Source organism: Dasypus novemcinctus, chromosome 26, assembly GCF_030445035.2.
Source record: "Dasypus novemcinctus isolate mDasNov1 chromosome 26, mDasNov1.1.hap2, whole genome shotgun sequence".
NCBI classification, from domain to species: domain Eukaryota; kingdom Metazoa; phylum Chordata; class Mammalia; order Cingulata; family Dasypodidae; genus Dasypus; species Dasypus novemcinctus.
In genome coordinates, this window is record NC_080698.1 from 52004039 (window position 1) to 52025402 (window position 21364).

Here is a 21364-nt window from a genome sequence, read left to right on the forward strand (position 1 = left end):
TCTCCCACCAACTCGTCTCCCACCAACTCGGCTTGGGTGCATTGGTCCTATCTCTTCACCCTCCCAGGACCTAGGCTGGCCACAGGGACGCCTGTAGGCAAAACTCTGAAATTATAATTCTCAGGATGCTGAGAACAGAGAATCAGTAAATGTTTTAGTCAGACTTGGACTCTGGGATGCCTGATTAGTTGACTAAAAAGCACTTCTTCATTCTTCCTAGAATAATGGGCTTGGTCTCTAGCCCACCAGTAAACTCCCCATAGTAGTGTCTTCTCAAAAATCCGGAAGTTATGCCTACTGCAGGTCTACACGGCCACAGTATAACCAAGAGCAGCCTCTGTATGAAACCCTGAATTTCAGTTAAACCAGTATAAAAAAGAGAACAGATAGATCTGAAGCCCAGAAACCACATCGTGTCTCCTTAAAGAAATGAGAAAATAAACTGCAAACTTCGAATAACTCCTTTAGAAACTGCCTTCTCAGTTTAAACTCAGTTGTGCCTATAAAAGGTGTGAATGGAAATCAAGATCCAGACCAGTTATTAAACCTCTCCTAGAAAATAAGAAACCTCATGTGCCATCAATTAAAATAAAAAAGTTCTTAGAAATGCTAAGTGTATAAAATTTTCTCTTCTGTTTTAATCTGTGCTTAACTTTGTCAGTTTGTTTGCACCTAGGAAATCAGATTTGGGGTTCACCTGTTACAAATTGGATAACGGTGAAAAGTAACCTAAAAAAGAGTCTTTAAATGTCAGTACTTTCTAGTGGATTTAATGTATAAATTACAAGTGGAATTAATTCAACTGCTAGAAAAGCAGAAAAACTCCACAAATTGTTACTAATAAAATTCTTATAGGGAAGCAGATTTGGCTCAATGGATAGGGCATCCGCCTACGACATGGGAGGTCCAAGGTTCAAACCCAGGGCCTCCTGACTTGTGTGATGAGCTGGCCTACGCACAATGCTGATGCGCGCAAGGACTGCCATGCCACACAGGGGTGTCCGCTGCATAGGGGAGCCCCATGCGCAAGGAGTGCACCCCATAAGGAGAGCCGCCCAGTGCAAAAAAAGTGTAGCCTGCCCAGGAATGGCGCCGCACACATGGAGAGCTGACGTAGCAAGATGATGCAACAAAAAACAAGACACAGATTCTGGGTACCACTGACAACAATACAAGCAGACACAGAAGAACACACAACGAATGGACACAGAGAGCAGAGAACTGGGGGGGGGGGGGGGGGGAGAGAAATAAATAAAAAATTAAAAATCTAAAAAAAAGAAATTCTTATAGCTTAGTTAATAAAGATACCCAATTTGCCTTAAAGTAAAAACTTACTAGAAACTGTAACTAAGAGTTAAGATAATTTACAGATGCCTTTATATTATAAAACAGCAGAAGGATAATAACTAAAAATATAACAGGGGAGATCTAGCCTAAACCTACTATTGTAAGTATAAATTCTAAACTTACCTTACCTTTGTTAATGGTCACCTCAAGCCTAGCCTCACCCCTTGCCTTTGCCTATGGTTATTTAAATGAATAAAGTAAATTCCATTGGTTGCTAATTGCAATACAATGTCTATGTGGTTGTGGTCAATTATAAAGAGTTTGTAAAAGTACCTTCTAAATTGAAGCATTTAAATGGCTAATTCCAGGAAGCCATTACTAATTAGAAACCTAAATAGATATTAATGGCAAAAAGTAAGTTCACAACAAGGAAACCTGTTGGAAGCCACCTCAATCAGCATATTCAAGTGGTGGTAATGAAAATACCGCTAAAGTTAGGTTCATATGATATGTTACACGTTGCACTAAAGTATTTAAAAAGTACATAAAAATCAAGAGATAGACTACAGCATTGTCAAACTCTCTTTATGTATTCAAACCAGACCTTCAATACACTGCAGATTGCCTCTCCATTTGAGTAATTAGCTAAATTAGTCACTAACCACTAAAATAAAAAAGATATATACTACATCTCTGATTGTGCTCCTGAAGTCGATAGAGACTACATCACAGTTTCAAACTCCTGCAGCAGCCAGCTACGGCTCAATATAGCCAAATGTACAATGAATATCACCCCCAAACTGGCACTGTTTCATAGTGTTGAAGGGCGCAGTATACCAGGCCAGTGGAATACTGGAGCCTACTTTCCTAGCTTCTCTCTAGGATCAACAGTCCTACAACATGCTGGCTGTCTCAAGGACATACCACGTAGAGCAATGAGTACCATAGTACTGTGAATAGAACTTAAACACAACTGGCATTATGGCCTGCTCCTATGGAGAAATAACATGTAAGGTTAACCTGAAACTTAAATCCATTAATTGCAGTGCAAAGAAAAACTTATGCATTAAGTAGTAAATTAGTTAGTATTAAGTACTGTACCTATCTCCTACTCTAGATATACGCCTGATGATTATGGTGATATCTTTTCTATTCTAGACCATGTACAGAAAAATACTGAATATGTTAAAAGTCCTGGTAAACTTCATATTCTAAGTGGTTAATGAATGTGCTTAGCCCAGGCCTCTCTCCTAACCCTTATTCCAGAACCTGTCTTGCTCATACCCTGGGGAAGACTAGCAGATTCATATGCCATCCTACCACGCCTAAGCATTTTCCCAACAAAAGGGAAATGGCAAACGAGGTGGCTAAAACCCACTTCAGCTTAGCCCCTTTGAGATGGTCATGGAAAACGTTTCCTCACCCAGGACCTGGAAACCAGGTTATGATGACAATTTAGGAAAAAAACAAGCCTCACTCTCAATTAGAGTCAAAATGTAAAGAACTTTACTCTGTAGTTCTGATCACTCCTACAGCTACAAAAGTTAAAGAAATTTCCAACTTGGTGCACTAATCCTGAGTAAACCAGCTGCCCAAGAAAGTGCCAGTTCACCAGAAGCACCTGATGGGGTGTACAAATGCCAGTCACTGGATGGCCTAAAATCCCTCTTCCGGAGAAAAAGCTAAATAGTGTCTCTGTCAAAGTCAGATGTTCCCTCTAACTCTACGTCAAATGCCTATTGCTAGGGAGAGGGCAAACCAAACACCCCTTAAGAAATCTTGTCTGTTTTCACTTCCTGTAATTTCTCCCTATATTGTAACTAAAAGGGCAATCCCTCTTCTCATTCATCTCCTCTACCATAGGAACTGGGATTGGCCATTTATACCTAACACAGTTGCCTACTGCAATCTCTCCCTAGAGTTAATCAATCATATAAAATAACTGAACAAAGAACACTGTTTCCCACAAACAACTTTGGGAAAATGCAGCCTTTGTAGGCACCTGGTCTTTTCTACTTTTGTGGTCCAGTATCCTCTTAGTGGGACCATATATTCTCAAAATTCTAATCAAGGCGATTTCTTCCAGAAATCAACATCTTGTTAGTCATATTGGGACTTCATCTAGCTTTGCCCAGGATGCCAGATCTGTCTTCCTCCAACTGAAATAGAACAGCAGGGGGGGTTTATACCTTGTCAGGTAAGGCCTACTGCCCCTAACCAGCAGGAAATAGCTACAGAAAAAAGACCATCTCCCTTCAACACCCCTTTAAGAATAAAGGTGTAAACTCTTGGAGGGGGGAATGAAGCTGGCCAGTAAGACGGAATGGATGGATCTGGAACCTGAAAAGAAGTCCATATGGGCATCAATTATACCAAGATGATTGCCGGAAGACCCCACTCCCCACCCTCCACACACACAATTCTACCATTCAGAACAAGATTTCCTCCAGAAGTCAGGAGAAGTCCTGGATATTTCCCAAAGACTTTATCATTGGATCCTCACTTTTCAGCCTTTTCCTCTCTACCTGGGACCCATGATCCGTTATTTTCTCCCATTTCTCTTCCTTCTCTATCTTAATAAATTACTGGCCTAATTCACCCAACGTGCTCTTGAAATTCATTTCTGTAGCTTGTCAAGAACCTAGACAAAATCCAGTTACAAAACCACATTAAAAAGTGAGTAAAGGATCAAAGGGAGAAAAAGGTACAAACCAACAAGGACCAAAAGACTAGATGAGGAGCTAACAGCCCAAGCTTTTAGAAAATGGAAAGCAGATAGATATTGGGGTGGAAACTCAGCAACATGAACAAAGCTGAACCCAAATGACTGCAGAAGGGAATACTAAATGAGAAACAAGCTAATTCCTACCCCAGAGTGCTAGAAAGACTCAGTACTGGAACACTAGGTTCCATGGAATGCAGGGCTGTAAAGTAGGCTGAAAACCAGATGACTGATTAAATGTCTATGGTACAAGCCAGGCAACTCACTATCATCACCACCATTTCCTCATCCCACCATAGGAGAAAAAGTACAGTCAGGAGACAAACTGAACCAAGGAGGATTCAAACCCATGGACATCAAATACACCTTCACAGCAAAGGAGGGAGCTCTATTCTTCAGTTCTTAAAGAGGGAGACAAAGTACAGGTTAAAGTAATAAATGATGGAACAGCCCTCTATCCACACCCTTATGCTATAGCTTTCAAGGGACAAAAACATTTAAAAAAAGACTGGCAACAAGGCAAATACCCCTCAGACAGGAAACTGAAGAATTCTTGCCTGGACAAATTGAAAGGGTACCTATCCAATCATTCCATAGTAAAACTGAACCAAACTAACTGATGAGCCTTACGCATGTACAAAAGCTTTTTGTTAGTTTTCAGTTTTAACTGCTTCATTCTTAAATAAATACTGACACTAAGGATCATTTGCCATTTGAGGAAAGCAGTAACTATGCAAGAACAAAAAACCAGAGCAAAAATAACTATAATTCACATCCTTAGAGATATAATAAGTTGCTATAAAAAAGAAAGAGTTCCCTGAAATTAAAAATACTATAGCATAAATGAATATAAAGTTGAAAACACAAGAACAATAATAATAATGATAAGCACAACAGCAGCCAAACTTTGCTGAGTGTGTCCTATATGCCATAACATATTTCTTGGTATGTGCCATGTTTTACATGCATTGACTCATTTAGTCCTCACAATAATCTTCTAAAATAAGTAAAATTATTAACCCCATTTGATAGTTGAAGAAATGCTCATGCAACTGGTAAGCACCAGAGTCAGATTCTAAATCAAGAAATCTTAACAGTTGAAAGAGAGAGAGAGAGAAAAAGAGAGAGAGAGATGGAGAGACCTATGAGATTCAAGAATGAGAATGGCCCTGACATTATCATCACCAGCATTAGAAGCTGGAAGACAAACAATGACTTCAAAATTCTGAAGTAAACTTTTTCAACCTAAATTTCTATTTCCAGTTAAACTATCAATTAAGTATGTGAGTATAAATAAAGGAATGTTTTGATAATAAGCTCCAAAACAATTCACCTCTGATGTACCCTTTCCTAGGAAGCTAGGAGAACATGTTAGCCATCAGAAAAATAAAAGAGAAAAAACGGGCTTCAGGAAACAAAAAATCCACCATGGGAGAGAGGGAAAGGATGGTAGTTGAGTACTGGGCCTAAAACGCAATCAGTGAGGACTGGAGCAGGAGGGCAGAGGGCTTTAGAAGGAATGTTTTCACACACATGAGAAAGGAAAAATTGAAAATTCCTCAATGTATCTGTGTGAAAAATAGTATTCAGGGGGTTTTACAAACATGCTGGAGACACTAGGAAGCAGGTGTGATATTTTAATAATATAGTAACACAGAACACCGATAGGTCACAGAATACTGAAAGAACATTAAACTTTCTTTGTCCATAATGGTAAGTCAAGACAATGCCTAGAACTGATAAATCAAGAAATGGTAGGGTGAAGATATTTTTAGAAGGAAAGAAATGTGAATGTAGAGGGAAATCTGAGAATATGGATGGGGGCTTCAGGATATTTCAAGCCTTACACCATACTATCCAATATTTTAATCTAGTATATATATTACTGTGACAAGAAAATGAGAACTTGAAATGTCCAGTTTGTAAGAGAGCAGAATTAATAAAATTTAATCATAATGAGCTGGGTTTTCCAGGACACTGGAAATCTGAAATCTGGGCAATCAATGGTTTTGTTTTCTCCCTCTTGAGGAGGTGACCTTACCAATACTAAGCTTGGATCAAGAACTGGGAAAACCCTATGCTTTCATATATTCCTCTTACATGGAAGTATTAAGTTTTCTGAAATGATGATATAAAAGCTGGTCTTAAAAAGTAGTGGAATAGTAAGAATTAGGCTATTTTTTTCAGTAGTGGCAAAATCTTTCTTGCTTAAAGAGTGTCTGATAGCTAAGAGCCCCTTAGATTAACCCAGGGTTTATGGAAAAGCCTTGCCAAGATTGCAAAGCCCCTAATTTTCATTGTGTAAACAGTCAAGCAACTTTAAGTATACGAGTGGTCTCTTTCTGTCAAATAGTAAGAGACTTATGCTGCATCAAGTTAACTCGTAAATTTCCCCTGATTCAAAACATCGTATCGAGTTGAAAGTGTCTTTCTTTCATACAGGCAATGATGAAGAAATATACTGAGGGGGGAAGTGGACTTGGCCCAGTGGTTACGGTGTCTGTCTACCACATGGGAGGTCCGCGGTTCAAACCCCGGGCCTCCTTGACCCATGTGGAGCTGGCCCACGCGCAGTGCTGATGCGTGCAAGGAGTGCCCTGCCATGCAGGGGTGCCCCCCTGCATAGGGGAGCCCCATGCGCAAGGAGTGTGCCCCATAAGAAGAGCTGCCCTGTGTGAAAGAAAGTTCAGCCTGCCCAGGAATGGTGCCGCACACACAGAGAGCTGACGCACCAGGATGATGCAACAAGAAGAAACACAGATTCCCATGCCGCTGACAACAGAAGCAGACAAAGAACATGCAGGAGGGCAAAGGGAGAGAGATAAATAAAATAAACAAATCTTTAAAAAAAAAAGAAAAGCAAAAAAAAAGAAATATACTGAGGGGAAGCGGATGTGGCACAGGCAACTGGGCTCCTGCCTACCACATGGGAGGTCACTGGTTCGGATTCTGGTGCCTCCTAAAGAAGACAGCAAGCTGACACACAGGAGACACAAGAAGAAAAAACATAATGAGAGACAGAACAAAAGCAGGGAGGAGAGGTGGCTCAAGCAATTAGGTACCTCCCTCCCACATCAGAGGTCCTGTGTTTGATTCCCAGTGCCTCCTAAAGAAACAAAGAAGACAAACAGACACAGCAAGTGAAAAACAAGGGGGCAGGGAAAAAGAAATAAAATATATCTTCTTTAAAAAAAGAAATACACTTAGTATATGTGCATGTATGTGCTTTAAATTTCCAATTATAGAGGGAAATCTCAAATGCTTAAAAAAATTCTGAAGCCCTTTACTAGAAAACAAGAAAAATCCATGTTTTTTCAGATTTGAAATGCAAAATGAATGCCACTGTTAGCTATGATTCAAGCTCCCACTACTTCAGTTACAAATTCTCATCTGTCAACTATTCCTTTTTAAAAAATTGACCTTATTCTTTGTTAATTTCATAGTCAATTCCATAGTAAATATATTTGACAGAAACCTGGATTTAGCCATACTTCTGATACTCTGTGACAGGGTGGGGGTGGGGGGTGGAATGGGGGACGGGGATGGGATGGGATGACATTTATTATGTAGCTATTAAAAGCTTGCAGTCACTCAGCTATGGCTTTGAAACCTGCCAACTTATTTTCTCTTATGTAAAAGGGGAAAATAGTAATGCTTTCTTTGTAATGTTATTGGGAGTATTAAATGAGATAATGGATTCAAAGAGCTTAACATAATAACTGCCATGCTGTATTATAATACATGGCTTATAACCATGGATAAAATTAAACATAAAGAGCTTACAAAACTGGAATATGTTATACTGTTATATATCTTACTTTCTTACCAGCTAGTACATCATGAGCACTGCTACATATTATAATTAAAACTCTTTGAAGACATAATTCTTCATAGCTCTAAAACACTGCTAAGGCCTATCAGAGGATGAGAGGGCTGAATCTAACAATTTTACCACCGAGGATCCTTTTTCATTATTTTCCACTCCACTAAATCCCAGATTTTGAAAGATTCTAAGCCCACTAACTGAACTTTTGAAAAGTAATTGCAAAAAAGAAAAAAAAGAAAAAGAAAAAACAAAGGAAAGAAAGAAAAGAAACTGCTTATTTTCCCACTCTAAAACTAATCAAACACATTCATAACCACTGTAGCAGTTTGATATAGTTACGAATTCCAAAAATAGATATTGGATTGTATTTGTAATCTAGTCTGTACCTGGGTGTGATTAAGTTATGATTAAGGCTTTGATTGGGCCACGTCATTATGGCATTGGGGTGGGGACTCACAGATAAAAGGCATGGCAAAGGACAGAGGTGAGGGTTTCTGATGTTGGGAGTTTTGATCTTGGAGTCTGATGCTGAAGCCTTAAGCTGGAGCCCTGGGACGTAAGCTCACAGAGGAAAGAGAAGCAAGCCCCAGGAAGAGAGGAATGCTGAGCTCAGGAAGAAGCAAGCCCTGGGAAGAGAGGAACCCAGAACCCAAAACCCAGAGAGAAGCAAAACGTGGAAGGGAGGAACACAGGAAGCCTAAACCATTGCAGCCGTCAGCAGCCATCTTGCTCCAACATGTGAAAAAAGACTTTGGTAAGGGAAGTAACTTATGCTTATGGCCTGGGATCTGTAAGCTTCTACTCCAAATAAATACCCTTTGTAACAGCCAGCAGACTTCTGGTATTTTGCATCAGCACCCCTTCGGCTGACTAATACAAAACACCAAGCCAAGCTTTTGACCAGCACTATCAGGGTTTGGGAATTCAACATTAAGTACACTGATAAAATTCCAACCCAAAGCAAAGGCCCCTGAAATGTCTGCTCGCTTTGCAGTCTTATCTTACATGCACATAAGACTGTCATTTTTTTAAATCCTAAAAATAATTCACCATTCTTCATTTTAGGAAACCTAAACATACTGAAGCCACTGGATTAAGAACTTCTGGAAAAGATGGTCTCTGAGGTCTCCTCCTGGTATAAAGTTCAGATAGAAATAGAATCTATAAGACTAGTTAATGCAACTTATCATTTAATTTTTACTGTTAGAGAAACTCTGTTTTACCTAAGACCAATATAAGACTGTCTCCAGTACACAGCTATAGCTTACCTTAATTACTATTTATTTGCTCTTATTTGTGGTAGGCAAAACCAAATTTCAACAAGGAGTGTCAAAGGTGAGTAAGAGACAAGGCCCTAAGTGAAACGTAGAATCATGCCCTGGGTCTCAACAGAAAGAAGACATTAAGAGAAATTGGGGGAAGCAGATGTGGCTCAAGCAATTGGGCTCCCATTTACCATATGGGAAGGAGGCCCAGGTTCAATTCCCGGGGCCTCCTGGTGAAGCCAAGTTGGCCTGTGCCATGGAGAGCTAACAGCCCACGCTGTGGAGAGCTGAGCTGGCACAGCAAAATGACTCAACAAAGGGAGATGCAAAGGAGAGACAGGTAGAGACGTAGCAGATCGGGGAGTTGAGGTGGCAAAAACAAATGAGTGCCTTTCTCCCACGTTGGAGGTCCCAGGATTGGATCCTGGTGCCTCCTAAAGAGAAAAGGAGAAGAGAAGGCAAGCAGACACAGAAGAACACACAGCAAATGGACACAGAGAGCAGACATTGAGCAAAAAGGAAGGGGGGATTTTTAAAAAAAATAAATAAATCTTTAAAAAAGAGAGAAATTGGGTGGAGGGTATATGGGAAACTCTTGGTACAATTTTTACAACTCTTCAGTAAATCAAATTATTTCAAAATAAAAACTTTGTTTAAAAAAGTATAGCAAATTTTAATTATCAATGTTAAATGTAGAATTTCCTATCTTAGAAGACAGTTGTTTTTTTTTTATTTGATTTATTTAGCTTTCCCTGCTCCCTGTTCCCCCCACTGTCTGCTCTCTGTGACCATTTGCTGTGTGTTCTTCTGTGTCTGCTTCTATTCTCATTAGGCGGCTCCAGGAACCGATCCTGGGACCTTCTGGAGTAGGAAAGAGGCAATTACTCTCTTGTGCCACTTCAACTCCCCGTTCTGCTATGTCTTATTTTCTCTCCTCTGTCTCTTTTTGCATTATCTTGCTGCACCAACTCTCTGCATTGGCCAGCACTCCCGCGCGGGGCAGCTTTCCCACACTGGGCAGCATTCCCACGCAAGGCACAACTCCTGTGCAGGGTGGCATTCTGGGATGGGTCGGCACTCCACGTGGGCCAGCTTGCCCTCACCAGAGGCACTGGGCATTGAATCCTGAACCTCCTATATGGTTAAGCCACATCCGTTTCCCAGAAGACAGTTTTTGAACTAAACTCAATTACTGGCTCTATTTTTTTTTTTTTTAAGATTCATCTATTTATTTATTTTCTCTCTCCTTACTCCTCCCCCCAGTTGTCTGTTCTCTGTGTCCATTCACTGTGTGTTCTTCTGTGTCCACTTGTATTCTTGTCAGCAGCACTGGGAATCTGTGTCTCTCTTTGTTGCATCATCTCACTGTGTCAGCTCTCCGTGTGTGCGGCACCACTTCCGGGCAGGCTGCACTTTTTCACACAGGGCGGCTCTCCTTACGGGGCACACTCCTTGCACGTGGGGCTCCCCTACGTGGGGGACACCCCTGCGTGGCACTGCACTTTTGTGCGCATCAGCACTGTGCATGAGCCAGCTCACCACACAGGCCTGGAGACCCTGAGTTTGAATGCTGGATCTCCCATGTGGTAGGCGGACGCTCTATCAGTTGAGCCAAATCTGCTTTCCAATTACTGGCTCTAAAACTTCAAAGATTTCTATACAATGGCTATTTTTCTTAGGAAATACTTTTCATACGAAGGATCTATCATTATTTGATACTTGGGCAGTTAGTGAAGTGCTGGTCTGGTATCCTGGCTGAATGTCCAGGAAATCAAATATACGCACAAATAGAAATGTGTTGCCATACCCCCCCCATTCACTTCTTTCTTTTCCATTTTACAAGCATACTTTAAAAAAAATAAAAAATAAAAAACTCCACAGGCAATCTTCATCTCTGATCACCACAACTTTACCACTGTATTCACTGAATAAACTTCAGCATTGTTAGTTTTTGTCCTGAGTCCTCAGTGTGTTCAATTAATGTGTACTAAGACACACATAATCCTTGCGATAGAACAGAGTGAAATGCAGGTTCTTTTTTTTGTTAAAGATTTATTCATTTATTTATTTATTACCCCCCCCCCAGTTGTCTGCTCTGTGTCCACTCCCTGTGTGTTCTTCTGTGACCCCTTTTGTCCTTATTAGCCGCACCGGGAATCTGTTTCTTTTTGATACGTCATCTTGTTGTGTCCGCTCTCTGTGTGTGTGGCGCCATTCCTGGGCAGGCTGCACTTTCTTTTGCACTGGGCGGCTGTCCTTACGGGCGCACTCCTTGCGCATGGGGATCCCCTACGCGGGGGACACCCCTGCATGGCAGGACACTCCTTGTGCGCATCAGCACTGCGCATGGGCCAGCTCCACACGGGCCCGGGGTTTGAACCGCAGACCTCCTGTGTGGTAGGCAGACGCCCTATCCATTGGGCCAAGTCCACTTCCCCAGGTTATTTCTTAAAAGTACAGCTTAACTAAGTTGATCCAGAACACTTTCACTCACGCTGCCCATCCACCTAATTCTGAATGTCTGCTATATGGGAGTCTCAGCATCTCTTTGCAACTAAACTCTGTGGTTCAGAAACTACTACTGAATATATTCCTAAACACCAAAATGCTTCTGTTACCAATGTGATTCTGATCTTAAAATCACTTGGCTAGGAAAGTTCCCTAGAAAAGAAAAATCAATAAGGACTGGTTATGCTGTTGAAGAAATAAATATATGAAAACTGCATTTACAGATTTTTCAGAAATCTTGAAAGATTATAGTTGGGGATATTACAAAAGCTTTAAAGAAATTGAGATTAACTTCATTTCTGAAGTTATCTTGGAGTGGGGCAAAATATCTGAAAAAAATTGGGGTATAATGTAGTATTAAGGAAAAGAAATTAATGGCCAAGGTAATGAGGACATTTAAAAATTTTAAATATCTCCCTTGTATGGCCAAGCACAATTAAATTAGTTAAAGGGGACAACTTAAAAAAACAGGTCCGAAACCCAAGGAATCCTTATTCATATGTACTGGTTTAATGGTCCCAGCTCAGGTATCCTCAAAATGTCCAAAAATATAAAGTTTTTAAGAAATCATAAAGATCATCTAGTACAAACATCCAACCAGTGTTTTAACATCTTCTACATGAAAATAGAGTTTGTACAGTTGAACTGTCACACATATAATTCCCACCAGAGGGACCATTTCAAAGGAGGCAGGTATATTTTTAAAAAGAAATTTCATAATTTTCCACCAAAAAGGAAATGAGTGTGAATGACGAGATTTTCCTCAGGTAAGACACAGAATAGCAATAATCAATACTTCCATAGCTCTTACTATTGTCAGGCACTGTTCTAAGAGGTTTTCTTACAACATGACCTGACTTAATTCTAAATTACAATCCCATAAGGTAAATATTATTATTACCCTCACTTTCCAGATGTAGGAACTAGGGCTGCACTCAACTTGCAAGTGGCAAGGCAAGAACTTAAATCCAGGCACTCTAGCTCCAGAGTCTGAACTATCGACCACTCTGTTAAACTCTCTCTCTGAATAATTTAATAAATTTAAGCACATTATAGGACACCAAGTTGTTATTTTGTTTCATCTATCTTAGTTTACTTTGGTTTAGCAGTTTGATATTATGAATTAAAAAAGAAATACTGATTATGTTTGTAAATCGGTCTGTTCCTCTGGACTAGTGATATCCTTAGACTGTATTGGATTCATAGGTTTCACTTTTATTTGATTGATTAAATAATGATTAAAGCTTTGATTGGGCCACATCAGCAGGACATTGCATCCCCACCCCTCCCATGGGTGGGGACTCACAAAGAAAAAGACATGGCAGATAGAGAGTTTGAAGGTTTGATCCTGAAGCCCGGGAAGTAAGCACACAGAGAAGCATATACATGAGGAAAGAGAGAAGGCTCCATCAAACATGGCAGAAGCCCCAGGAAGAGAGATGAGCCATTCACCTGACAGTTTATAGCTGGCCTTGTGGAGAGAGCAAAGCAGCTGAGCCCAGAGAGAAATGAGGCCCAGGAGAGAGACAAGACTTGTCCCAGCCTATGGCTGAGATTAGAAGAAGCTGGGACCTCGGAGCTTTGTCAAGAAAAAGACTGAACCCTCATAAACATCGCCCACCATCTTGCATCAACACGTGGCAACAGACTCTGGGTGAGAAGTACCTCTTAGAGTATACTGAGTTGAACTCGTTAGGGCCTTGTGACTGTAGGCTTCTACCCTAAATAAATACCCTTTATAAAAACCAACTGATTTCTGATATTTTTACATCAGTACCCCTTTGGCTGAAACTAATACATTTGGTATTTGTGACTTACTTGGAACTCAGGAGAAAAACCTTTACACAATTGACAATTTTGCTATATCTCATTCATGGAGCAAAGGCAAGGTACCTTCTAAAGCTTTCTGTACATTGTTATATAATAGAATTTTCACATCAACACTATGAAATAAATAGATACTATTATTATTTCCAATTTCCAGATGAGGAAACTAAGATAGCAAGTGGAAAGGCCTGGATTTAAACCAAACCAATCTGTCAAATCCCATAGCCAAGAATCTCACTCTATAGAGCCTCCTCCTCCTAAGGTCCTAGCCTTCCCTATATACCCTTCTTGTATAGGCTGTCTCATGCTTACCGCCTTTGACAGAGAGCTCTTGGAAAGTAGATGCCGAGTCCTATTATTCACCTGTATAGTCTCCTGGTGGGGGGTAGGCGGCAGTGTATGCTTCTTCATTGTCTGCTGATTGAATAAATATACCCTCAATTTAGATACTTTATTCTCACTGAATTACTGCTCATCACTGAAATGAAACTGTAGACTCTTTTACTTGTTTAAAAAGTCTAATATTATATGTAGTTATTACATGTAGATAAAGTTATTAAGCTTGGAATTTAAAAGAAGACATATATACATCCCTCAAAATAATAGCAAGGAAATCCAGCAAGGAAATAGAAAGATATTGCTTATATGCTCTGTGGTGGTTTATTTTACCTGTCAGTTTGCTAAGTTATGGTGTTCAGTTATTTAGTCAAGCAAACACTGACCTGATTATTACTGCAAAGGTATTTTGTAGATGGACTTGCATCTTATAGTCAACTGATTGCACCCACAGCTGATTGCATCTGCAATTAGCAAAGGAGACTGCCCTCAGCAGTGAGGAGGTCTTAAAAGCCAGAACTGAGGATTTCAGAGTGAGAAAGAAGAATTTCTGCCTCTACTTCAGTGAGCTAGCTTCCTCTAGGGAATTCAACTTCACTTTCATCAGTGTTGCCAGCTCACGGCCTGGCCTGTTCTACAGAGTTTGGATATGCCAGATTTCAAATCAGTTTTACGGGAATTTCCAGCTTGTGGCCTGCCCTATGGAATTGAGGATTTCCCAATCCCCAGTCAGGTAAGTCAATTCCTATAATAAAGCTTACACACACACACATACAGATATACACACACTTCCTGCCAGTTCTGCTTCTCTGGAGAACCAAAACACACTCTAAATTAAGAATGCCTTTTATTATTTTGAGACTCCTAAAATACACTTTTTTTGCCCAGGAAAAAAAGTTATACTAGATTAATACATGAAATTCCATTTCCTAAAAGAAATGAGCATTTGACAAAAAATTTTAGCTAGTAAATTTTCTGAATGTGTACAGAAAAATTAACCTAACTACTTCTTTCTCTCCTAAAGAATTAATAGTATGGCCTTTTAAGGCAGTGATCCATATACTAATCTCCAAATCAGCCTCAACGGAAAAATAATGCAAAATAAGCCTACGAATTGGGAAGCAGAGTTGGCCCAGTGGATAGGGCGTCTGTCTACCACATGGGAGGTCCGTGGTTCAAACCCCGGGCCTTCTTGGCCCGTGTGGAGCTGGCCCATGTGCAGTGCTGATGTGCGCAAGGAGTGCCCTGCCATGCAGGGGTCACCCCCGCGTAGGGGAGCCCCATGCGCAAGGAGTGCACCCCGGAAGGAGAGGCGCCCAGTGCAAAAGAAAGTGCAGCCTGCCCGGAAATGGCACCGCACACACGGAGAGCTGACGCAGCAAGATGATGCAACAAAAAGAAACACAGATTCCCATGTTGCTGACAACAACAGAAGCCGACAAAAAGAAGAACAAGCAGCAAATGGACACAGAGAACAGACAACTGGGGCGGGGTTGGGGGTGGGGAGGGGGTGAAAGGGAGGGAAATAAAGAAAATAAATCCTTAAAAAAAAAAAAATAACCCTACATATTTGAAACACCTACAATAATTTTCAGGGTAATTATTCCTATCACAAACTAAAGCAACAAATAAATATAAGCATTTTAACTCCAGTATTTTGGAACTCTGATAGCCCTTTCAAAAACATAATACCAAATTTATATAATCTATCTTCTTTTTTTTTTTAAAGATTTATTTTTATTTATTTCTCTCCCCTTCCCCTCCGCAGTTGTTGCTCTCTGTGTCCATTTGCTGTGTGTTCTTCTGTGTCCGCTTCTATTTTGTTGCATCATCTTGCTGCGTCAGCTCTGTGTGTGTGTGGCACCACTCTTGGCCAGGCTTAATTTTCTTTCGTGTGGGCGGCTCTCCTTACAGGGCGCACTCCTTGCACGTGGGGCTCCCCTATGTGGGGGACATCCCTGCATGGCACGGCACTCCTTGCGCCCATCAGCACTGCAAGTGGGTCAACTCCACACGGGTCAGGGAGGCCCTGGGTTTGAACCATGGACCTCCCATGTGGTAGGCGGACACTCTATCCATTGAGCCAAGTCCGCTTTCCTAATCTATCTTCTTTATCTTCAGTTAATATTAATCATTATTTGCTGGGGAGGGGTTGACTAATTATACTGTTGCTTTAAAGTTAATGGTTGACCTAAAATCAGAAAAATCTGCTCATAATTTTTGTTGCTTTAAACTGATATTATCTGGTCTTGTTTAAAAAACAAAAAAATCCATTCTTTACCTGTCCATTCTTTGGTAAATTTGTGTCCTTGCCCTAGAAATATAAGTATTGGTTCAAAAAGTGAATCTGAACCTTTCCAGCGGCTCCTGGTTGCAGTATGGTATGTGGTTAATTGCAGGAGCTTTGGGAAAGAGTAAAACAGATCTGGGTCAAAATCTCAGTCTGTCACAGTGTGCTAGTAGCCTATGTCTTTGAGCATTGGTTTGCTCTCCTATGAAATGGGAATAATTATAGTACCAACTTCAAAGGTGGTTGTAAGAATTAAAGTTCTTGCACAGGGCCTGCTAGAGTGAATGTAAAAAATTTGTTATTAGTGACCAGAGATTAAATATGATTCTCAGGATCTGGCTCCTGTCTACCTCCTTTACACATCAAGTTGCCTGAACATCCCCAGCTATTTCAAGTCTCTGTCCCTTTGCATAAGGTCTCTGGCTCAGGATGCCCTCCCCATCATCCATAGCATAGTTCCTCACCCCACTTCTCCTAGGTCTGTCTTGTCTGACAAATGCTTATTCAGCATTCAAGGCCCACCTGTGGGAATCATCTCCCTTACATGGAATTCACCCCCTAACCAGACTTAGAATGTTCAAGGGAAAACCTTCGGCTCATTTACTTTTGTATTTCTTAGCACTTAGCACAATCCCCAGTACATGACAGATGGTCAATAATGACAGCTTAATGCACAGAATAAAGGCTTCCACACTTCTGTACTATTAAATAAGTATCAAATGTGCAAGAAACTAAGACAGGGCCTTGGATTTAAAACTATATCCATAAGTTGGTTAAGCATCAAATCCTATTCGTTTTTGGTTCAAGGTGAAAATTTTTAAAGTCACCTTATTGTATGCAGCTAGGCCATCCTACTCATTCAAAGAAACACTAGGAATAAGTGTTTTTGTCATTTTTATTTTTACTTCCATGCCAGCATCTTGCTTTGGGTTTGGATCACATGCTGATTTCACTGAGACTGGTTTGAAACAACAAAGCACACTGATGTATTACTGCTTTCAAAAGCAAGGGTGCCAGCTATTGTGCTAGCCCATGTCACTCACCTCAGCCACCTGCTGGGTCCCCACTCTGTGCTGAACCAGCCCCTCCATATTTGTAGCCATGGTGAAGCAAGATCATTAGAGAACCTGTTTGGAAAGATGCAGCAACTTCCATCAGGTAGAGAGAAACCAGGCTACTTAAAAAAAAATACCAGAATCAAAATTCATCTTTAGCACTGTGTTCTGCATATGTTGTTCTCTATAGGAGACAGAACTAGCAGGTTAAGCATATCTGGACATGCTGTACCAGTTTCTTCAAATATAGGCACAATATTAGTAGAAACATTTCAATTTGGAAACAAGACTTTCTCTAGTAAATAGAGACAAAGATGAATGTGGAACTTAATCAGGTCTCTTGGGTTGTAAGAGCTTGGTTTACCTCTCAGGGAGGCAGGAATCACACTTTTTGGATAGCTCCTTGTCATAGTATGCTGAATAAGAAGGTGGCTATTTGAGATAGTTGTGAAAGCAACTTCTGATATAGAGCACTAGATTGCTATCACCAACTATACTTCTGTTACTAGAAGCAATGTGAGAAGCAAAACCCAGGTGCTAACACCTCACTCAAATGTTGAAAGGTAAACACTATCACTAAATGGTACCAATAAATTTATCAATTTTTATTTTTAAGCCCTCATTAGATTAGAAAACTAGATAATTCAGCTTCCTATTAATAGAAAAAATAGATTCATGCCATCATTTGCAAAAACTGAGGATCTAAATTTGCAAAAATTTGATCTACAGATACAATGCACTTGTCTCCTGGGTCACGAACAGGGAAAGCACAGCTGATGAAACAGCCATGCGTGCAAACACCCTGGTCTCTTCCAGATGTAACTTCCTGGAATATTCCCCAAATACTTCCCAATAACCCTACCACAAAGAATTCAGGAAACAGGGAGGCCACCTTGGACCTGATTCTTGGATCAATCATAAAGACTTCATTATTGATTGCTCATGTCCCATGGTTAGCAGGACAACAAAGCTCTGGTATAAGTTATTTCCAGAAATTACATATAAAAACTATTTAGTATCACTAAGCATGTACCATAAACTAATGTGGGCATAACTCATTCACTTGGTTCATCCTTAATCACAGATTATTCTGGACTATTGTGCAATATGATTTTTATAGAACCCTTTCCTGTAGTTCTTACCTAAAGTATTATATTTATAACCACTGATCTCTATGAAGTTTTTAACTTGCTGATATCATTCTCTATTACTCTATCCACTATTAGATAGACACATCTATTATCACAATTCCCCTCCAGATTATTTCAGAGTAAGAGGAGCATGAAACTGTAAATGACAAATATAAAAGACCCTGCTTCAAGGAGTCAAAAATCTCTAAGGGCAGTTATCACATCAACTACAACAATGGATACCAGGCCACCAGTTATCAGTTATGTTTCATTTACACCTGACAGGATTAGGTCTGAAACTGCAGATGTAGTAGTTCTGATCATTTATTCCTTTAGTAAGAAGTTAAGACTTTTTACTTTTACTAGTTTCTAGAAGAAAAAGCACAGAGAAAAACACTCTCTAGTCTTTTCTCTTGATCCAATTCTATTCCAACTAACAGAAATGGACCACTTCAAAAAATTTTTTTTAGAAAAGTCAATCAACTATTGTAAAAACACTGTTATTTCATATGGAAAGTCAAGAGTCCTAACCTTTTCCCTCAAAACAAGAACTTACTTTTCCCTCAAAATAAGACTGTCTAAAAATTCAAATGGCTAAAGGCAGTCAATTGTTATATATTAAGAACTACAATCAGAACATGCAGTTGCAACTATTAATTTTATCACTTTTTGGGGTTATCAGCATTTGTGCTGCTGTTAACAACTGCAGTTTGATGCAAGAAATATGTGAATTTGAATATTACAGGAAATATAATTAGAAAAATATTGATTGGTATGGAAATAACTGAGTACAAGAACTATATATCTCACTACTGGATTTACCTTAAAAGAGATGGTTTGATTCTTCAAGTTTAGAGTTGAAGCAGATTTTATAGAAAACCGTTTGATTTTATGGAGACTTAGTAACTCAGAAAACTTTCTGTAATGACTCACTTTAACACTAACTGCAGGACCAATCAATCTCAAATGGAGAGTGGCATCCCAAGATACTTCTAATTATCAGTGACTATACACGCTGGGTCACACAGTAATAAACCTACTGAGCTTAGAAAAGCTCAATACTTGGGATTCGAATTCCTTCTTACTTATATGAGTTATTAATATCTCCCATTGTGTAGCTTGTTTATTTTCTTCATGATGTCTTTAATGAATAGAAATTCTTAAATTTAATAAGACTGAATTTATCAATATTTTCTTTTACAGTTTTAACTTTTATGTTTTGTTTATTAAAATTTTGTCCTACCCCCCAGGATCAAAAACATAGTTTTGTATAATTTTCTTCTAAACGTTTAAAAGGTTTGCCCCTCACATTAAGTCCCCAAATGCATCCTAAATTGATTCTTGAATTTTGAGGAGGAATAAGGAAGTTTTTAATTATTTTCCCCTATGTATAATCAATTTTCCAGCACCATTCATTGAATAATCTATCCTTGTTTATTGCTTCCCCCCTTGCTTTTCCACTTCAATTTCCTGTCAGGACAGTTGCCTGGACCACTTAAAATAACCAATACCCAGAGTAGCAACCGTCTTTTTACAATTGAATTCTTACAATTTTTTCTCTCACTGTTAATTGTCTGCCTCCAAAGCAGATTCAAGTACCAAGAGCAGCTTTGGAAGCTGCCTAAAAATGAATATGCACCTTTTGGAAAAGCAAGCAGAGACAGAGTGAGAGTAAGAGTGACAGACAGAAGTTGAAAGAAACTATGTAAAGCAAATGTCTTCAAGAAAAGATTTAGGGAAGCGGACTTGGCCCAATGCATAGGGCGTCTGCCTACCACATGGGAGGTCCAAGGTTCAAACCCCAGGCCTCCTTGACCCATGTGGAGCTGGCCCATGCGCGGTGCTGATGCGCCAAAAGAGTGCCCTGCCAAGCAGGGGTGTCCCCTGTGTAGAGGAGCCCCATGTGCAAGAAGTGTGCCCCGTAAGGAGAGCCACCCAGCGTGAAAGAAGGTGCAGCTTGCCCAAGAATGGCACCGCACACATGGAAAGCTGACACAACAAGATGACGCAACAAAAAGAAAAACAGATTCCTGGTGCTGCTGATAAGTATAGAAGCAGTCACAGAAGAACACACAGCGAGTGGACACAGAGAGCAGACAACTGGGGGGGAGGGGAGAGAAATAAATAAAAAATAAATAAATCTAAAAAAAAAACCTACCCAAAAACTTATGATGCAAATTATTTAAAAAAAAAAGATTTAAATGCAGTCAGAGCAGACAAGTGCAACAATAGTTTCAAAAAATATTTTCCATTTCATTATTTCTGAGAATATGTTTAGTCACAAACTATATCCTATCCGCCCCACCCCACCCCCAAAATACAGAAGCTTCTTCAAGGATATCACTATGTAAAAGGTAAGGTAAGGATGGGCCTCCCTGGCGTCAAGGGATTACTACCAACTACCAGCTGATGATGTAACTAGACAATGACCTTGAATAAAAGGGTCAACTCAGACCAGCAGAATATCTCGGTCTACATATAATACGAGTTAAAAATGCTTTTTGACCTGAATAAAGGGGAAATGGAAAGGACAAATGAGTTTATATGGCTATGAGTCTCCAAAAAGAGCCGGGAGGTTATCAGAGGGGTTGCCCTTATGCACACCTCAGCAGAGTCCCAGAGACAGATAAAGTAGATACAACCCCAGGTATTGGTTCTTCTGAGGGCTATAGAGACCCACAGGTTCTATGGTCATGGCAGACGGAGTTCAGTGCCATGGCAGTTGGCCCTACTTTGGAGTTTGTGTTTCTGTGTGATGGAGCTGGACTCAGATGTGATCTTTTTTCTCAAGCCTCTCCTCTTACTTTTACCAGAACTGTAGTTGGTGCTGGGGTTTAATATATACCCAGGGGATCTGAATCTCTGGACTGACCATATGATAGCCAGGCCCTGAGCCTCAACAGGCTTGCAACTCCTACACTCTGGTTTATTGGACTTACCCCATTCAGCTAACATGGAGGTGAAAAAGGTCATCCACCACACCAGGGAGCCAAGAGTGCTACAACTGAAAACAGGAGAATTGCATCCAGCATCCATGTGGACTCTAAGCCCCCTCTTGACATAGATGTGGAGCAGACACAACCATTCTAAGGTCCACAGGATGGAGGAATAGAGTATG

At 40.2% G+C, this 21364-nt stretch overlaps 1 protein-coding gene across 9 annotated transcripts in view; it reads right to left on the minus strand.

Annotated features, from left to right (window-relative positions):
• Nucleotides 1-21364, minus strand: part of NR2C2 (nuclear receptor subfamily 2 group C member 2) — a 148245-nt gene that overhangs the window by 114809 nt on the left and 12072 nt on the right. For 2 of the 9 annotated variants that reach the window (XM_012521945.4, XM_023586327.3), the window contains exon 2: nucleotides 17105-17188. The exons of 3 other annotated variants lie outside the window; for them this stretch is intronic. In XM_012521945.4, coding sequence (XP_012377399.1) covers nucleotides 17105-17164 — 60 coding nt within the window. In that variant the 5' untranslated portion in view covers nucleotides 17165-17188. Of the gene's footprint in view, nucleotides 1-13747; nucleotides 13896-17104; nucleotides 17189-21364 lie in introns of those variants that run through there. 4 more of the 9 variants (XR_009183601.2, XM_058288501.2, XM_058288502.2 and 1 more) reach the window with 4 other exon arrangements.